At 52.5% G+C, this 20,178-nt stretch overlaps 2 protein-coding genes across 2 annotated transcripts; one reads left to right on the forward strand and one right to left on the reverse strand.

The window, feature by feature from the left end:
• Positions 1-12,644: 12,644 nt before the first annotated feature.
• ASPACDRAFT_59716 (uncharacterized protein) lies at positions 12,645-13,779 on the forward strand (the record flags this gene model as incomplete). The annotated part of the gene is made up of 2 exons (XM_020203478.1): positions 12,645-13,208; positions 13,282-13,779. The coding sequence occupies 2 exons, from the start codon at positions 12,645-12,647 to the stop codon at positions 13,777-13,779; spliced, it is 1,062 nt and encodes a 353-aa protein (XP_020057238.1).
• Positions 13,780-15,607: 1,828 nt separating this feature from the next.
• On the reverse strand, positions 15,608-20,131 carry ASPACDRAFT_1868028 (mRNA-binding protein RRP12). Its single transcript, XM_020197911.1, has 3 exons — positions 19,980-20,131; positions 17,965-19,875; positions 15,608-17,910 (listed from the first exon to the last, which is right to left on the reverse strand). Exons 1-3 carry the CDS (start codon positions 20,040-20,042, stop codon positions 15,979-15,981), a joined length of 3,906 nt encoding a protein of 1,301 aa, XP_020057239.1. The 5' UTR covers positions 20,043-20,131; the 3' UTR covers positions 15,608-15,978.
• Between the last annotated feature and the right edge of the window lie 47 nt (positions 20,132-20,178).

The raw sequence follows: 20,178 nt of genomic DNA on the forward strand, positions 1-20,178 counted from the left end.
CAAGGGATAGTGAGATAAAAAGGCGGAAAAGGGAGAGAAGAGAATTGAGGAATTAGGAGGGGGTGAAGTGACAAATGTGAGTTTAATTGGCAGGGGGGGGGCGAGCCAAAGCGAAAGGGAAAAGGAGGAGAAGAGGGAAAGGAAGAGAGAAGAGAGAGAGAGGAAGAGAGAAGAAGAGGAAGAGGAAGAGGAAGAGGGAAGGTCGAGGGGCTGGTGGTAGAGAGCGAAAAACGCCAAGAGACGCTAGTGGTTGTGCAGCTCTGAAGCAGTCAACGAAACCCAAGGAAAGCACGGAAAAGCTGAGATGGCGGTCGTCCGGCGCCAAGCCGAAGACAGGCAGCTCGACCTCCAGGAACGGCCTAGCGGGTGGGGACAGTCTGGAGTCGTGTCCGCGGGTATTTACAGTTAATATTTTCCGGGCGCCGAACTTCAGTTTGGGTCTGGGGGGCGTTGCATTCGTCCCAGCACGCAGCAGCAGCAGCAGCCGCAGCAGCAGCCGCCGCCGAAGCAGCTACAGCAGTGAAGCAGTGAAGCAGCATACATGCGGAGGTTTACTATCTGCTGTTCTTGTTGATTTAAATTTTTATACCGGGACAACAGTGCTTCGATTCAGTGCACAAAGCACTCAAACTGATGCCTGAGGCTGTAAAGCTAGAAGCACACTCCACGCTACTCCTAACCACAGCTCATACGATGAAATAAGCCCGTTACTTGTACTTGTATAATGATCGTAAACAATAGTATGAGGATATATCACCCCCTCCGTTCGAATCGCTTATGCGCAATTAGCGAACGACTCTAGATGAGGGGTGAGCTTTTACAGTAAGAATTGTATCACCATCGCGGGAAAGGGCTTAGTGTCAAATGTTGGCAGGCGGGGGCGAATGTGATAGTGACCTGACCAGTTACGGTACATAGTACTATATACCACTTCCAATCTAAAGGGAAGATGGGACCAGGCATAGAATCAGCAAATTCAATGAACTTGATGAGTGCGACTGTAAGAGACTGACTGTAGACTGCACACTACAGAAGGAAACGGGGGGTGGACCGCGCATGGGGACGGGCGGAGTCAATGGGAGAAAAAATAAGTGGGTATGGAGTCGAACCGCCCCGAAACAGGGCAGTGTTTGACGAGGATGCAAGCGCCGGAGCCAAAAATGCACCTTCAGGGATGGGAAGGGTGGTAAGTCTAGCACGAACCCCCGGCTGTGACTCGCCGAAAGTCTGCAGGTGGACCATGGTCAGCCAGACCCACCCGACCTCACTTCCCCGTGCCACTTTGTCATTTTTGAAAAAAAGAGATTAGAAAAAAGAAACGAAAGGATAAAATCCCAAAGTGGAAAAAAGAACAAAAATAAAAAATAAAAAAAGAGAAACCTACTCGAGTATTATCCTCTTTCCCAATCAAACGCATCATTAGCGGAACAACGCCAATAATTTCTGCCCGCGTAAGTGGGGCTGCAACCGACCTACATGACTGGCGTATGGCCATAAATGCATAAGCTCAACAACCTAAGCTCCCGAGCAAGCCTAGATAGTCAGGCATGAGGCATGAGGCGTACTCCGCACTCGGACCACCTGCAAAAACCCAAATGCTGCACTTGCCAGTCGCGCCCGTCCTGCCGTCCCCAATGACCCCCTCCCACAGTGCCTCAGGGCTCTAACGGACAATACATGCACTTGCGTATAATCTACTCTTACTGTACATATGGCGTAGGACCCCCTGCAGTCCAATCTTCAATCACGCTTTCTCCATCCCCCTCTTCCATGGCTCGATCCGAAATCTCAGTATTCCGTACTTCGGCACAACGATTATCGGTCTACTACCCAACCAGAAGAGCAAGTCAAACAGTCAAACCCTCTTTAAATCAGCCCCCCTTCACCCATCCACCCCTTCAACTTCATTTCTTCACCAGCTCATCTCTCTTCCCCGGCTGTCAGACATGAAGGGCCAGCCACTGTCAGTGCGGCAATCTTGGGCTGGCTGCACACTGCCGGCTATGCTCAGCCGTCTGACAGATTGGCACAGTCCGTGTGGACTTGCAGCTGTCTGCATGGGAGGGGTAGTAGACGTCAGGTTCAGGAGGCGAATATGAACGCTCTACCAGGTTGCGTGGTTTGTGGTACAGACCAACATTGTCATCACTCTGTGCGAGGAGAATGGATTTTCTGGTTTCCTGCTCTTTTCATCCCTCCCCCTCCCTCCTTCCCTCCTCCCACCCCTTCCGTCATGGACTGTTAAGAGGCTGCTTTTCAGCTGCGGGACTGCAGTAGCGGACTTACCTAAGCGCCCGCCCAGATCCCAGAACCCACGCATGAGTAAGTTGTGCTGAGTCAAAGTGTACAGTAACTAACTAGTAACTACGGAGTACTAATGGATGCCTCCGGCAACAGCCACGGATTCCTTACGGATTCCTTGGAGTGGACCTTACCCGATGCTGATCCGTCGGCTTTTCTGTTGATGTCTCGATGATCTTGATACATCACCTGGGTGTGGGCCGATCCTTTTTTCTTCTTCGCGCGCTTTTTCCCCCTTCCTCCCCCTCTTTTTTTCTTCCCTTTCTCTGTTTTCTCTTTAGGGATCAATGCCCTTCCATTTCTTGCCCTCTTTTCCCTTTTTCATCATCACATAACATCTGGCCCTTTCTTCTTCCCTGATGACCTCACCACCCTTCCCTTTCATCCTGTGAGTAGTGAGAAAAATGCCACCTTGCATTTTCGTATTTCTGGCCAGACAATAAATAATCCTTGGCCTTAGACACGGCGGTTGATGCCCTAGAACTTTCTTTAGCTGCCGGTCCAACTCACCGCAGGGTCTCTCCCCAACTCCCCTCAAGGCCCCGACATACCAGCCTAGACTCGGAGCCAGCCGGTAACTACCTACTGGTTTTCTCCCTAAACTCCTACGGGTTGGTCGGGTTTTCCTTAGGCCTGGTCAAGAAAACGCCCCCTTCGTGATTCTTACGTTAGGCCCCTTTTGTCGGATCCGAGCATCGACCTTGACTTTTCCTTCGAGTAGTTTAGTTCGCACCTAATCGAATTCCTGATAGATCCGCCCCAGAGACTGTGTCCATTGCCAACACGACTGAATCGGTGTGGTTAGGTGGCTTTGAATGGCATTGAATCTCAAACAGATCGAATTCCAATGGAATCGACAGATTCAATCCGGCACGGCAGTATGTCAGATGAGGGTTCTGCTTGTTCCTGTTGGGTTGAGACGCTGATCCCGTGGTGGAATGACGGTGCGTGCCCTGGCTTTTCCTACCTACACTGGCTAGCCCCTACGTACTCGGTCTTCGCGACTTTTTTTTTTCCCTCTCTCTTCCAGCCCTGAATGGAAGTACCCGACCGTCCGGAAAGCTGCCAGTCAGAAGAATCCACCCACCCACTCCATTCTTCATACTTCATACTTCCTAGACTACGTGCCCCAGTGCCCACCCCGAAAGAAAAAAAACCCCCCACATACTACTGACTACGGGTTAGATTCCGCTCAGCAATGTATCTCAAACACGAGAACAGGTGTGCACATTGCATCGGCGATCGAGTCGGTATGTGGGTTACTCAAGAGGAACAGCGAGAAAAAAAATAGCATCTGCAGAAGACACGAGTTCGTACGGACCCGGCTGGCCGCTCTTCGAGATGGATTCCATTTTGTCTTACCGTGCACAATTCGGGAAGGGATACACATACCTAAGCAAATGAGTTGTGCTCTGGCGGTAGGCCATGCGACCTGAATAATCTGAGGAGATGCGGTGTGTATACAGGGTCGTCAGGCATGGCAATCGACAGGGCTATATATACCCAATGTCATTCTCCGTAGGTGGGAAGGCTTCGAATCACCCCCCTCCCCCCTTTGACCGAACCGACTGGGATGACAGATTACCTACCCTCCCACACCATCCCCTCCCACCCGACAGTAAGAATCTACTACGGTAATTATCGATCCCATCCCTGTTTTTCTCAGATACAACTATCACCACTTCATGCATGGCGCCTCCTGGGGAGAACAACCCGGGCAAATGTACGGGTATGGAGTGTACTGTACAGTGCCTCCTCCATCATATGTGCGTGCATTGCCTGCTGCAGTCCTGCAACGACTGAGCTCGGGACACACAAAACAGCCCCAGTCCCAGCCCGGTCCGCGCGGGCGGGCGGGCGGCCAGCCAACCAGCCAGCCAGCCAGCCAACCAACAACTCCAGAAATCCTCTCGTCAACAAATAATAATAACCTGGTAGTAGTACCTAACCATCAACACAATAAGGTAACCGATGAGTTGATCCAGTCCAGGTCCAGATTTTGAGTTTCTTTTCACCTTTCCCCCGGCCCCATCTCTCTCCCTACCTACATGGGACACCAGCTCCTGCAGTGTACAGTACCACAGTCTGAGTGTCTGTACGGAGTACTGTACAACAATCCCCCCCACCATGTGTGACTTACTATCTTTGACAGGCTGATCTGGTGACTCCGCTACGATATCTTGCACCAAGGGGTAAGTGTGTAATGTGTGACTGAGTACAAGTTCTGCACGCGTGCGTGTGTGCGTGTGTGCGTTGCGCTGCATTGCGAAAGCCTTGTGTAGCAGTAGTGCTGCTGTATAGGAAGGAAAGGGAGACAGCAGACCATGCTCCCAAAAATATAGCCTAGCTAACCCACCGAGCCAGGTGCTTCGAGCCCTGAGAATATAAACAAAAATACAAGCAGCAGCCACCACCAACTACCGGTCCTGTATGTCTCAATTTAAATAGACGGGGGGGGGGGGCCTCGTCTGGGTTCTTTTGCGTCGCATCGCAAGGATCTTTTCCTTTTCCACTTTCGAGAAAACCCCCCAGATTTAGCAAAAACCTTCCATCTCGATAGTATACGGGGTAAGTAGTTTCTGTCTTCAATTCCATAAATTGGGGAGGAATTTACGATAGGTAGACATTTTCCCCAAGAGAAGAAGTCAACCCGTTACACAACATCATGCAACCCATCCTATAGTTCAGTAACTTTGTTTATGGGACTAGCAACTACCGGTGCTGTACCTAGTCCGGTGCTGTCCCCTAAAAAGAAAAGAAAAAGAAAAAAAAAAGGTCCACCCGCAACAAACCCCAAGGAAAGTATATATATATTTCTTTATCTTTCCCACTGCCGCAGGGTTCAAAAAACTAGTACCGCATTCCCCAACAAGATGAACCAGATGACTATCCATAGTCGGAAGCGAGAAAGAGAGTCTACCTAGCTAGTGTTAGTGACCGAAAGGCATCTCATCTAATCACCTCCCCAAGGGGAAAAAAACACGGTGGACGTGTCGCGCGCATCATCATCCACACACCCGCCGGGGCCGGCCGAGAGAAGGGCGGGGAGTGAGTGGGAGGGGAGCCACCCACACCCACCCACCCACAAACACACACAATGACAGTGACCCCCCCTCTTCTGTCTGGCATCTCTCATCGAACTGCTCCTGATCCTTCTAGGAAGATAAAGATAAAAAAGAGGTACAGCAGTAGCCGAGCCGAGTCTGCTTCGGTGGGATCTAGTTGGTGATTGTGCTGGCCCAACTGCTGGAGTATATTCTTTGCTCTGGTGGGCTATAACTATTGACTGAGTGTTAATGACTTTACCTTGTTGACTCAATCTGATTTTTTAATCTAGAGAATCATAATGCTTCCAAGTTCTCTTCAATCCGTAGAGCGAATTACAAGATCGGCCTGAGGCTGCGCTGCGGCTCGAGCCACAGCAACAGCAACACCCGGTGCTGCACTGCCATTGCCATTGCCGAGGAAGGGACGGAGGGCCGTTGAGCCCACTGCACTTCAGATGGATTTCCTTTGGTTTACCTATTGCGTATCTAGTAAGACGCGGGCCGGACAAGTTAGACCCCCAGGCCTATCCTCCACTTTCGTAGGCCTCCGAGATTGCAGTGCCTTCAAGCCGGAATTGATCCAGTCGATACGGTAATTAGCTGAGGACGAGGTTGACTCCCTTCCAGCTAGGCCGGGCCCGCCACCTCATCCTTCGCCAACGGGCTGGGTTGCGCAATAGCTGCAAGGCCATTGGCTCTTCAGACGGGTACTGTGCTGTACCTAGTTACATCATGTGACTCGAAGCTAAGCGATGCACAATCTTAGATAAGCACAAGCACTAGCTTATGCCGCGGAGCTACTGAGTACCCCCCTTTTATGCACAGAAGCTAAGGCACCGTTAGGCAGCCAGCTAAGTTGGCCCGGGGGGCTGAAACATGCAGCGCAGGGGCCCGGCTGGCTGACCGGCTGGCTGGCTGCCAAGTGAGACTGTCGCTTGTTTGGCGGGGTTGGATGGAGTCCTCCAGAAATCTGCTGTCAGGACGGTGGTAGATTCCAGGAATTCGACATCACAGGCAGGGTTCCGTTTTGATCTGGCCTAAGTCGACTGTGATAGTAGTGTAGATCTGGGATTGGACAGGTGTAGCTGAGCTTGAAGACCGTGTCTGGATACTCAGTTCTAGACGAGCTACATACTTGTGTATAGGCTGGGTGTGACCTGTTGATAAACTTGCAACCGGGCTGTGTGTCCTCTCGGGCGTGTGAATTGGTATCAGAATTGAATCGCTACTAGACTCCCCCATCTGATTATCTTGATTCAAACTTTTGAATAGGTAGTATCTCATCATCGAGAGATGCCTTATAATTCGTGATGCAAGTCCACCAAGTGCTCCTTCCGTTCTCCGCCCCCGGAGCATGATCCCCACAGCTCGATCATCTGGGTTTATCCCCGAAAGAAATTTTTAAGACTTCATATATTGCATCACCATCCCAGAGGGACCCTTTGCTGGGTACCCTAAGCTTTTTGGTATCCAGTAACTCACCGAGCCAGATAATCGACCTGGTCATGAAGGGCTACGGTGAGGCAAAATCCTCAACGTTCGGGTTCTGGAGATTGGCTGCCTTCACGAGTATGTGATCTCGCTATGGTGCATGCTATGTCTCGCCAGCAGATGTTTCTCACCTAAGTAGATCAGCGTCTCCTCTTAGGCTAGAGGCTGTCCTGTTCGGAGTGGCAATCTGCTATTTCCGGGATTATTCCTCTCTGGTTATATACGAAATTGGCCCGTGTTCTGCAGCGCTTGACCGCCTCAAAGTAGGAGTACTGGGGCTGTGGTGGACCGTAGAAGGAGGATTATGGGTTGAAAGGTGGTTAAGTAGAAGTCTGAGGGCGATTGTCGCTGAATTTCAACCAAAGAGGGGGAGGGCTGGTGGTTCCATACAAGGTTCCTGATTTCTATCACAAGGAAGAGTACAGTACAAGAATCAGGACCTGCAGACGACACCAAGACTACAATAGAGGCTTGGGGTTTCATGCTACTTCTGCCTAGTACACCGAGAATGTAAGAATATTCTCTTGCATGACCCTGGAAAAAACCCTTTCTCTATAAACTTTCCACGAAGGCTGGGAAGATTGAGATCCTGAATGGCATTTCCGCTTGGGACCGAGATCTTTTATTCATAGCCTTGACATGGTTAGGCGGTTTGTGAGTGTGTTAAGGACCATTCCATCACCCGTGGTTTCGAGAATTTGTATGTCTAACATGAGTTCTTGGTGGACTATGAAATAGCAAGGGCAAAGTGTCTCTATCAGCTTGGAGACTTCAGGTATGCGTTATTTCACCAGGACAGCGGCAGAATGGAAAATGAGCGGTGATGTCGCCCGTTGCTATGAGGTTTAGACTCGGGAACGCTCACAGGGGACGAAGTCTTGTTTTCTACCACACAAAAGAACTCTTGGGCAATTGAGCAAAGCCCCGGATATCTCCTGGAGAGGTGGTGAAATATCTGGAAGTGTCTTGTTTGACAACTGTATAAGAAATTGGCCTTTTTACTTCTACAGCGGCATAGAAAGATATAATTCGATATCAATAAAAAGGAGTGGATCTTGTGATTATGTTATTATGTCTGTGGTGGCGGAAGGTATATTGAGGTTTCAATTAGGAAGTATGGCGTGGATGTGTATGTGCTAGCACTGCCCGATGGGGAGATAAGAACGTATATAGACGCGGCTACCTGATGATTAGTGTTGTACTAGAGGTCTCTATCTCAGAAGACCATGGAAGGAGCTTGAGATCCTACGGAAGTGAGTATACCGGTGGTGTCTTGGTGGTGAGGTAGACCTGGGGGCAGTATCTCCAGCCCCTCCAATAACGCCAACCGGCTTGGCCCCCTAGCTCATTGATGTGTTCCAACACAGCAATTATCCCTACCTGTCTGAGATCAACCCCACAAGGTTGGGATGAGGCTGAGGTCCATAGAGCGGAGCTCCATCACTTCGAGCAACCACGCAGAAGCATAGCACTATCCGAGATCGCTGGCTCATACCATGCAACATACACCGTAAGCTATAACTCTCTTGCTGTTGACCATCAAGAATCATGACTCAATGCTGGATTTTCGGTCCCCAGAGCCTCTGATCAACAAATCCGACCTAACCACACATCTTGACCTGAGCTGCCATATTCCCATGAACATACCCAACTCACCTCACAGCACACCTCCAACCATCCAGAGCTAACCCCAACAAACCCAAATGCAACCACTGACTCGTCCTTCCATACCCAGTGTCACAGAGTGACTCAGTAGACAGCAACACTTCAACCCAACTCCCTAAAGAATCGTACGATCCTTGTCCCCACCCACCGAATCACGACAGCTCCTTTCGAGGCTCAATCTTCACCTACTTCTCGCATCGTCCCATCCCTAATGTTCAAGCTGGAGTGGTGGGACCGGAAAACATCCCCCGTGACATCGGTGCCCTGCTCGGAGCAGTAACGATGACACTATCTGCAGAAAACAAATCCCCGGACAAGAACAAGAACAAGAAGGGATGGCCCGGTCGAGTCGACGGGCGAGCTGCATCATCGCTGTGGGCGCACCATTGAGCACCTGATTGAGCCCAGACAATATCAGGTTCGTTCCCCATCGGCTGTCGGATGCAGGGGGTGGTTCCGGGTGTGGAGAGGTGCGTCCTTGGTATCGATACCTGCGAGTCAGTCTCCTTGCAGGGGAGATGCATTTCTCGGGATGAGGAGGTGGAAGCATGAGGCTGTGGGGTTTGGTAGCTGCTTCGGTAGTTGAGGTGTGCCGTTGGTCTGCTTCAGATTGGATGCGGTGGCGACGACAGGTTCGTGTGCTGGTTTATAGGGAACACCAAAGAAGTACTTCAAGCCATACTCTACACTCATCAACGGTTGTGCGCATGTATTCGAGGGCGATGGTTTGCGACGAACAGTCTCAGAATTCTAGCCATGGAAACGATGGAGAGTCAACTCTATAATTACTATATTCAGCGAAACTACATCCAGGCGACGCAAGGGTATAGGAACCTATCAGAAACAAAAAAGATCAAGTCAGACCTGTACGCGGTCAATGATGAAGCAAGCTCCCTCCTGGAAATGATCAGGTATTCGATAGTAGCCAGGGGTGGTAAGATTCGGATTATATCAGATCTGTATACGGACGTGCGGGGGCTCAGGAAAAGTCATGGTCGAGCACCCAAGGACTGAGCCCATGACTCAGACCGACACTGAGAGTTCCATAAGCACTAACGAGCCTCAATCTAATTGCGATCCCAACGGAAGGTGTCTACTCAGCCCGACACTCAACCACGGATGGTAAACACCCGGTGTCTTCTCCCGCAGAACAACCCGTAGGACAACAAAGATGCTCTAGGGTTCAAAATCCGACCGTTATGAAAAAGGGGGAGGGAGGGGGGAAGAGAAGGGGAGAACAACCACGACCCGTCATCCCCGCAAGCTTCACATGCATGGAGTACTGGGGTAGACCGTAGACGTAGACTATGGGCGGATCCTACAATGTATGACAAACACAGTCATAGTTGTGCCGGAGCTTTCCCCTCCCTCTCTCTCTCCCTTGTTGCTCGCGGCCATGGGTTTCACCGGCGAACTGCACAATACAGTCCAGTCCACTATTGAGCATCATCATCTTCTCCCTAGGAGGGTTGACCGGCATGGAAGCCACGCAGACAACCAAACGGATCGACCTTCTGACCAAGCAGAACAGTTGTTGCAGCCTAACGTTCTGGGCATGGCAGGCCAAGACTCGAGACTCGGTTGGATCTCCTGGCGGGATTGAATGGACCAACAGGACTGGTTTGCCCAGACTGTGATGAGCAATGAAACTGTGCGCCTCCCCTCTTTTCTTCTTGTTCTTTTTTTTTTTCTTCTGGTCTTTCTCGTCTTCCTCGAAATATCGCTATCACGAGTGCCCAGGTTCCAAGACATGTACAAGCCCAGGCGGCGGTGGACAGGTCATGTTATGACTCCTTTCTTCTTTCTGCCTCCCTAAAGTCCGAGAAAGTTGCGATTGAAGCCGGAATCAATCAATGCATCTCGGGCGGAGATATCGGAGAGAGTATCGATCGTAACCACTCAAGATTCGAGGTCAATTCATCTGTGTAAGAGGAGTGAGCACTATGTAGTCCGAATCTGTAGGAAGGTAGGTAGGTAAGACAGATTGCGGTTGAGGAGATTGGAAGACGATCCCGACAACCGCTAGAACTAAACAATCCCTCATATAAGTAGGACAAAACGCCGCGAGAGGAAATAAGAGTTGGTGGAGCGCCACCAGGCGTCGGCGTTACCTAATTTATTGACGGATCGACCAGCTGGACACGGCAATCCGGCTGCGAAAGTTGAACGATCCTAACTTGCCCGCGACTTTGGCACTTGGGTTTATCTTTTATCTACTTCGTACTCGAGGTGTCTTTGCACCCGCCAATGCTCGGCGGGGGTTCAGATCAGTCAGACTCAGTCTCTCGGTCAGGGTTGGTTGGTCTGTTCCTTCCCACGGAACAGGCAGGGTCTAGGCAGGCTTGGGGATCCCCCCGGAACGTCATGCTGAAGTGGGATGATTCTTTTCCTGGAATTTTATCCGCATGGACTGCGAATCTAATCTAAATAAATGAGGATGATGATTATTATTATTTTTATCTTGCATTGAATCAATCAATTAAATGTCATCTCAGCCTGCATCTCTCAGACCACGGGCACCCTGCCTTTTCTCCCCTGGTCTGGATTACGGCAGTTAGCCAGTTGGGGCTGGGTGTGCCGCTGCAGGCGGTCGGAAGGTAAAAAAGACCCCGGGCTCCGGCATTGACTTAGCGAGGGTGAGCGGTAATACTACAAACTGGACCGGGAACTGTAAGTACCAATCTAGGTAGGGTAGCATTGGCCGATTGGCCCCATCCCATGGTGACGCTATGCTGGAAAGAGGTTAAGTGACTTGGCCATCATCCCGCCAAGGCCAACAATCCATCTCCGAATGCGGATCACGAACAAATGACTCTCGGCCTGACTGGCCACCGCATCCCCCCGCAGAGCCTTGGCGTCTTGGCAGTTCAAGTGAAACAGAGCCTGACAAAAGGGAAGGGGGGGGGGAGGAAGGATGAAGGGGAATTATCTTCTGCCACTGCGGTTGTCAGATGAAAGATTCTACAATTAGACTGTAAGATGATTGCGAATATGAGACAAGAGTACGTACTCATACATAGTTACCCGTAGTGATGGATGAGGGTAAATCATCAATCACCATGGCCCCAGTCTAGGCCAGCCCTGAATAGTACTCTCGCTTCTTCCTGCTAGGTATTCTCTTCGTCCACCTCCTCCTGAGTCTTTTCCTCCCCCTCATCCCTCTCCCCTTTACTCTTACTCTTACTCTTCCTATGATTCCTGTTATTATTCCAGTCCTATCTCCTCTCCGCGCTGTGTCCGCTTCCGGCTGAACTCCCCCCCTCCCGTCCGATCGCTGGAACCACTACCACCATCAACTTCCTCCCTCTACCCTCTTTTTATTCTTCCCTCTCCCCCCTCCCAAACTTACCCTCCAACCACGCCATGCTGTTGGCCGTAACACGCTTTTGACGTTGCCCATGCCAAGGGCTCGGCAGCTGGGCGTCTTGGCAGCGAAAAAAAAGAGTCGCTTTCGATCAGAACTCCCTCCCTTTCCGCTGCTCCTGTTCGTCCTGGGAAATTCGACATGATCATCTTTTCTTGTCTCTTCTTGGGAGGTTCCGCTCTGTAACCTCGTCGTTGTCCATGGCATTCGTATAAGTCGAAGCTCTCTCGTCTCCTCCTCTTTCCGCTCTCCTCCTCCTCCCTCCCTCTCTCTTCCTCCCCTTGTATTTACTTCCTTTATTCTGCCAGATATACAAAAGATCTCAGCTTTCCCCTCCCTCAAATCCCTCAAGTACCCTCCTTGTTCCTCTCCCTCTCCCTCTCATTCTCTCTCACACAACACAGACACACTCAGTGCCTCCCTTCCACCCCCCTACCCCTCTCTCCTCTCCTCTCTCATTCCGCCTTGATCAGAACTGATAAGCCTCTTCGGTCTCTGTGGCTCTTCTTCTTATACCAGCTACCAGCTACCACCCACCAACCATACCACCCAAACAAACAAAACTCCCTTCCACCCCCTTGCGCTGAAAGCCATGCGGTGAACTCATCCCTGCTGTTTTGTGTATGCCTTTGTACCACCTTGTGTTGCTGCCGCGGCATTTCTGAGGGGGTCTCCCCGACCTCGATTGCGCCCTTGTTTACTACCTACCAACCTCCTGGCTGATACTTACCTGTTCGCCCTTCCTTCCTCCCTTCCTTCCCTCTTCTCCACCCACCATGAGGCAGCCGGAGATGTCCCATTCTGCTGTCCACCACCAAGGTGACAACCCACTGATCACCGCTTATTTTCCCGACTCAATACCTGCCGCTCCTCCGGCTGCACATATAACCTCGGACTCACCTCCATTATCGCCCACCCAGCGTCATCTCCACGGAGTGGAGAGCTCCCCTCCGTCGGATCGGGACTCCGGTTACGATACCCTTTACCCTCAGCCGTCAGACTCCCATACGCAGCAGTATCACCATCCTTCCCGCCGGCAGAGTATCCCCAGCCCGCACCAAGGGTCCGTGGACACTGGATACCCTTCCAGTGCGGAGCCCATCATCGTGCCAGAGACGGTTGTCGCGGCGCCTTATCTGGAGAACGGCTCCCTGGTAACCCGAGCTTCGATGACGAGCGAGGCGGTGCGCAAAGAAGGGCGCGGTCGGGGCAGTTGGACTGACCATTCCTCGTATATGTCGGGCGACAATCACTTGAATGGCGCAGCTCGAGTGCACAAACGAGCGATCGTGGAGGACATCACCCCTGAGGAGGAAGAGCCTGATGCGCTCCTGATGTTGGTATGTCTGCTTCCTTCCCGATGGTTCGTCGTATCGTGGCGCAAGCCCTGGCTGACCGCTTCCCTTTGTGCAGTTCCGACTCTCCATCCCTGTTCCTATCTTCTCCTTCATCGCATCCTTTTATACTGTCTTCGGTCTTCTCTTCGTCCTCCTCGTTTCCCCCCTCCGCCTCTGTACCTGCATTCGATACCTGCGAACTACGTCTTTCCGTGCCCAACTATGCGACCTTTTAGTACCACAGTTACACATCCACGAGCGGTTGGTCTGCCTGCGACGGTCGTCGAAGCGATCGGCATCCACGCAACCGATCTATGATCCGGAGGGGTCGTTTGTGGACGAGCCAATAGAATCATACACGATCGGCGGGCTGATCTCGGTCCTGCTGCTGTCGCCCTTCTTTTCGATCGCGATTCTCCTGCCCGCTTGGATCGCCGCATTTTTCTGGATCTTCTCCATGGTGATGGGCAATCCCGACGGCACGGAGCGTAAAGACGATGGTCGCGCCGCGGTCCTCGGGGTCAGCAGATGGTGGCACTTATGGCTGGGAAAAGCCCGGAAGTCGCCGTCCTAGGGCACCGCGCGGTTATGCCATGTGTAGATTGCCTGTTCTTTTTATTATTTTCTGACTCTGTTCTACCAAGCGTCATCTCGTCTGGGCTGTTTCTTTGATGCATGCATGATACCAACGTTTGGGATATGTGGAATGATTTTTCTTTTTGGTGAGTGGGCGCTATCTGGATTATAGGATTAGTTTTATCCTCGACAACCATACATTTTACCTTGCCAGTCGATGATTGCTGGTTAAGATGATTTACTTGTGGGGTTCAATGCCTGAAGAGAAGTGTTTCTTTTGCCGTAGAAGTAGAAGAGCCTTAAAGTGGATGTGGTTGCAAATTTGCGGCGGGGGGGGGCGTTTCAGCCAAAGTCGGTGGTGGCTTCCTTACCGTCTTCTAGAATGAATTGCTTTTGTTTGTCTGAACTCTAACCCGAAGGGGGACCTAGTACTCATCGAGTCGTATTCCCCGCGCAACCAGCCAATCATACCTTGTCAACATACCTCAGTCGATTTTTTGGGGGCGATCATCATTCGAATCCTGATGTTTAATTGAAAAGTACTAGTAGATGTAATGTACTGTAGGAGATAAGATAATCGAAATCGATCCCCAAGCTATAGTGAAACGCGATTAAACTCAGGGGGTGCGTGGAAACGGCCGGGGCGATGGATGGGTGGATGATCCCCCGGACGTGGGGCACCCGCCCGCCCTAACCCACCCTCACCCTCACCCTCACCACCACCACTGCTCCTAACTTATAGGTACTGTAAAGTATTCCTCCCCGCCTCCCCCCCGAATAGGACCACCACACTTCACAAGCAGTCACAGGTAGAAAACAAGGCTGGGACTGTCTGCCTGTACTGTACTATACTGTACTCTCCATATCCTTTTTCCCGTAACTAGTAGCTAGTAGCCAGTCGCCAGAAGAACACCACAGAGTGTGAAATGGATCTCGTAGGCTGTTGCAGTACAGTACCTACAGTAACTACTTCCCCCGGGCTTTTTCCTGATCCAACTCAAGCGTGCACCCCAAAGATAAGAGGCCATGCTCGCTCCTCCCGAGAATAGTGCTCCCTAAAGCGGCAGGGGCTGTGTACTGTGGTAGGTGCGGTAGCAATAGCTAAGATAGTCACTCCGGGAAGTGCTAGTTTCGGGTTGGTCTCGACCTTATTTCAGGTTCTGTTGGGGGGTGGGTGGGGGCAGTGACTTGGAGGGAAATGGAACTGCATATTACTGAGGGTGGGGGTATACGATTGGGTAGGTTGTTGGCTAGCTTCGCTCGAGAGAAGTATGTGAGAATTGGAGGATGAAAAAAGAAAAAAAGAAAGCTTAGGGCCTGAAGTCCTCGGGGCGAGGAACTATCTATGTGTGTGACTCTCTCTCTCTCTCTTTCTCTGTGTGTGTGTGTGTGTGTATGTGTTGTGGATTAGTTGATAATCAAGTACGTACAATAATAATAGACCTCTGTTTTTCTTCCGGGAGATAAGATTAATACTCAATGCCAGTTAGCTTGAGGGTGTAACGACTCATACACGGTTAGACAACACAGGTCTTGCGAGTATTGCTGTTCTGTCTCCAGTGGTGCAGACATCAACTCATTACTTAAAAGAGTTACAGTCCTTTCTTCGATGTCCTAATAGCGAGAGTGAAAGGAGTTTAGAGGGCTATCAGTGAAGCAGGATCACTCATATTGAGCATCTGATATCCAGACTAGAGATTATAGACAAACAACAGACTAGACACCTCGACGAGCAAGACAGGATAGAACAAGACAAAACAAGACGAGGGTATAAAGATACCAACATTCAGAGAAGATCGACAAGAACGAGAACCAGAAACAGAACCAGAGTAAAACATTCTATGTCATTCGTACAAAACAGAAGAAAGAAAAATTTTCATTATGCTTGAGAATCTCCCCAGAGAAGAAGAAGACTGCAGCAGCACAACTTGATCCCTTGTGGGAAACTCCATAGACGGACGTGCTTTTGTTTGAAAAGTTTCGAAGAATGCAAACAAACAAACTGTACTTGTTGTGTGGTTGTAAATGCGTATCAAGATATCGGCGAAGAATCATTTCATAGAGAAAATAAAAAAATAAAGTCCTAATTCATGTCGGACCGTTCCCTGACCCCACCCCTCGGCTCTGGACCTTGCCTTTTTTCCACCCCTCCTCGCTGTCACATATTGACCAGCCTGGATACCCCCCTCCAACTGACTTATCTTCTGTTTCCACGGAATCCTCCACTACCACGGAATCCGCCTCCGCGGCCACCACGGCCACCACCGCGGCCACCACCACCACCACCGCCGCGGCCGTTGGGTCGACCGCCGCGACCATCCCGACGCTTCTCGATGCGACCACCACCGCTGGGGCCGTGGGACTTGGGCACGCCCAGACCACGACGCCCGGGGCCGGGCCGCGAGCTGGTCGCGGCCGCGACAGCGGCGGTGTCATCCTCATCCAGATCCATGTCGTCGCCACCACCACCCTTCTTCTTCTGCGACTGCGCCATCCTGAGCTTACCGCGCTGACCGCGGCGGACGGCGTCGGGACCACTGACGGCCTGAACGTAGGCGTTGATGCCGCTCTCCCCGCCGTTGTTATCGTCCAAGGCGGTGGAAACGTCCCCTTTGTCGTCGTCGTCACCCAGAAGGAGACGGCCGTCGGGGCCGAACTTGGCGTTCCGCTTCTTCCGGGATCCAGGGCCCGTGTTGAGGAAGCGCACGCTGGGTTTCGTGGTCGAGATGCTGGCCAGGGCGTCGGGCGCGAGCAGGTCGAGCGGGTTGTCCTCGGGGGAGAGCTCGCGGATGTACTGCTCGCTCTGCTTGGATCTCCGGCCGTTGTTGCTGTTGCTGTTCTGGTTGCCGCGACCGCGACCGCGGGCGTGCGTGCCACCTTGCTCATCGACGTCGATCTCGCTAGCGTCGTCGTCCGAGTCGGAGAAATCGGAGTCGTACACGGCCTTGTCGAAGGCGTTGCTGTAGGTGCGGCCACCCTTGGCGTTGTTGTCGGCCCCACCGGCGGCGCCGGCGTTCTCCTCGTCCTCGTCCTCGTCACCTTGCTCGCCCTCCTTTCTCTTCTTCTTGCGGCGCTCGCGCTGCTTCCGGATGTTGACCACCAACTTGCGGTCGGCTTCGCCAACCAGCTCCTCAATCGGGGCGGCGCCGAAGCGGCGGATCAGGCGGTCGAGAATACCCTTGACCTTGCTGCGGAGACGACCCTTGTGCTCCTTACTCCAGACCATCAGGTTCGGGACCAGGCTGCTCAGGCGCGCACGGAGATCCTCATCGGACAGAACCACTACCGCGACCTTGACAAAGCCCAGGACGGATCGGACGATCTCACGGTTGTTGCTGGTAAGGAAGAGCTCCACGGTCTGCACAAGATCGGTGCTCATGGCACCAGAGAGCTGAGTGTGAAAGTCGAAGAACAGGCGCGACAGAGCCGTGACGGACGCGGCAACCATGTGAGGTGAGCTACCGGCCAGACCAGCAGAAACCATGGTGAAGAACTCCTCAATGGTGGCGGGGGCATCGGGGGCGTTGTCGGGCATGTGAGGCACAAGGGAGTTACGGATGACAGTGCCAGCCGGGTTGCGTTCCGAGTCAGTCGTTCTCTGCGCAAGGTGGATGAGCAGGTCGAAGGACGCAGTTCTGGTCTTCTCGTTGCTCTCTTTGCAACCCAGAACGACCTCAGAGAGAACGGCGGGGATGAAGTGCAAGTCAGAAGTGGGCAGGTAAGTGATAAGCTCGTGAACAGCCAGCATGCGGTCGCGGCGGGCAGACGACGGTGTCTTGTCGGCGGTAGACAGGATCAGGGTCTGAAGCTCACCACTCCGTTCTTGGAGCGCGGCTTTGCCAGCATCCGTCGTAGCAAGACGGGGAATGAGCTTGTAGGCCTTCTTGATCAATTGCTGATCACCAGTCTGTCCGTTGAGGATGGCCGCAGCCATGGCAAACAAGCTGGCAAAGCTAGAACGAGGCAGATAGATGGACATAGCAATCACGAGATCGATCAGAGTGTGGGAGGTAGGGGGCATCTTGTTGCCAGAGCTGGGCTGCTGAGTGCCCTGCTTGGCTTCTTCCTGCTCGGAAACCACGGAGGATTCGAGCATAGACGCGACACGCGCAAAAGTTTCATTGAGCTCCTGCAAGATTGTCAGTTGGTTAGGTCATAGTTGTTCGAGACACGTTCGCTTTACCTTCTCGGGGGTAATGCTCAGATAAGCATTGATACACTGAAGAATGAAGCCTCTGTAGTGGGGAAGAGTCTGGCTGTAGACGTTGAACAGAACCGCCAACAAGTTGCTGGCGAAGCCGGCCAGATGGGCAATGTTCTTGGCAGCCATTTCCTTGGTAATTCTGCGCTGAAGGATCAGGTCATCGCCTTCCTCTTCGAGGGACAAGATGGCCTGGTTGGACTCAACCAAGTTCTGCAGACCACGACAGATGTCAACACGCAGCTCCGTCTGCTTGTAGAGGACGTTGGAAAGAAGCTCAGCAAAGCTCTGGTCGAACGACTCGATCAAGTCCAGAGGAAGCTCGCAGTAACCGGGCAGGATAGCCCAAGTCTGCTGAACGAGGGTCTCGAAGATCTTCATCTCCACATCCTTCTCGGCGGAGCTGTAGGCCATGACCTTCTGGTACAGAGCTTCACTCAGGGGAACGAACTCAGAGCGGAAGTGGGCAAGGTTGGTGTTGGTGACGTTATCACGAAGAACAGGGAGGAACCAGACACGACCGGGCTGGCCGGGCTTCTGGGTGATGATGTTCAGAGGCAGGATCTCCAAGACTGCCGCGGGACCCATGGCCTCGATAGCACTACCCAGGACATTATCCGCCTCCTTCTTTCCGTGGAACGACTCGTTAGTGCGGAGCTCACCGATCGTCTTGACAATGTCATCGAGGAAGGGGCTCGAGCGCCACTTGAAGCTGTCGAACATGGCCGCGCAAACATTGAACACTTCGGCCCAGGCGGCCTGATATTTCACAGAGAGAAGGTCCATAGCAGCCTTAGCCAGCTTCTCGAGTGTCTTCTCATCGTAGACTGAGGGCTCGATAATAACATTTTTGGGAATGCAGTTTGCAAGGAACGAGACCAAGCACTCTGATGCGGACACACGAATGTTGCGCGAAGGGGAGGCAAGATAGCCGGAGATCATGTTGAACAGGTCAGGGAGCTTCTCGAAGGTATCCTCGGGGCTGGTCTGAGCGGACACATCGTATCCGCGCGACAAGACGGCGATCCAGGGAGGCAGCAGCTGCGAGTCGTTCTGTGCGGGCTTGAGGTCGGTGATCGCCTCCAGCAGGCGAGGAAGCTTGGAGGACGAGAAGTCGTTGGCCATGCTGGAAAAGATGACCTCGAAGACCTCGAAGGCGCCCATGGTGATATACTCGTTGGTAGACCGGGAGGCGTTCATCAGGAGCTCGCACAGCGGCTCAATCTTCTTGCTCGGCCAGCCGCCTGAAGCGACGGCAATCGTCTTGACGAGTTGCAGGGAGTGGATGACGAGAGGGTCGTGGTTGTCCCGGTTCTGGGGGTCGTTGCGACCACGCTTCGCCTTGGCGGCCGCCGCGATGCTATCACCCAGAGTGCGCATAGCAGTCTCTGCGCACATGTCGGCAGCCGGGTGGTCCAAAGAGGGGCTGGGGGGAGGGGTCTTGAGAACCTTGATCAAAGCATCCTGGGCACGTCTCCGGACCTTGGGGCGGTGATCAACCGACAAGCTCAGCAAGCCAGCCATGGCCCGACGGGGGCTGATTTGGGTGTGTGGGAGTTGCCAGGCCGCGACATCTTGGGCGACGAGGAGAGACTCGAGACAGCCGATCGACGGACGGAGGAGCGGGGCTTCGACTTCGGGCAGGGAGAGCGCCGGCGCGAGACTGGTCAGGATATGAGAGAATTTGGAGCGGAGGATCGGTGCAGGGACATATGTGGTGGTGATGTCGAGCAGATACACAACGGAAGTAGCGAGGTCCTTGTTGACAATGCCTTGGGTAGCGGAGATCGACTGGCCAAGAAGCGCCAACAGCGCGGCGAAATAAGCTGTGGCAGAGAAATCGGCTTTCTGATCGCGGAGTGTGTCTTCAACTGCAGAGAGCACGACGGCCGTCTAGGAAGAATGGTCGTCCTGGTCAATAACGTTGTGCCGCGAGGAAGATTGGAGTAATTCCAGATCTTGAAGCCGAAGAGATGAGAATTTGACGGGGGACTTACATGTTGCTGGTTCTGCAGCTTGGGAGACTTGATCTTCTCCAGCTTCTCCGCCAGGGTCGCCATGATGAAACGATCGACCGACAGGCAGTTGAGAAGACGGTCAGAGGATCTGGGATGGATTGGGAGGAGGGGGAGGGTTGAAAGAAGTCGGTGGATGCGGAGATTTTTTTTGTGGTCCGGCGGCGGGATCTTTTGGAAT

This window comes from Aspergillus aculeatus (assembly GCF_001890905.1).
Source record: "Aspergillus aculeatus ATCC 16872 unplaced genomic scaffold ASPACscaffold_6, whole genome shotgun sequence".
Classification (NCBI taxonomy): Eukaryota; Fungi; Ascomycota; class Eurotiomycetes; order Eurotiales; family Aspergillaceae; genus Aspergillus; species Aspergillus aculeatus.

What these genes read in the sequence shown, in the direction of transcription:
- ASPACDRAFT_1868028 (XM_020197911.1), bottom strand. Translation starts at nt 20,042, where the DNA reads ATGGCGACCCTGGCGGAGAAGCTGGAGAAGATCAAGTCTCCCAAGCTG. An exon ending in AGCTGCAGAACCAGCAACAT is followed by an intron (nt 19,876 to 19,979) that starts GTAAGTCCCCCG and finishes CATTCTTCCTAG; the next exon opens with ACGGCCGTCGTGCTCTCTGC. An exon ending in TGAGCATTACCCCCGAGAAG is followed by an intron (nt 17,911 to 17,964) that starts GTAAAGCGAACG and finishes ACAATCTTGCAG; the next exon opens with GAGCTCAATGAAACTTTTGC.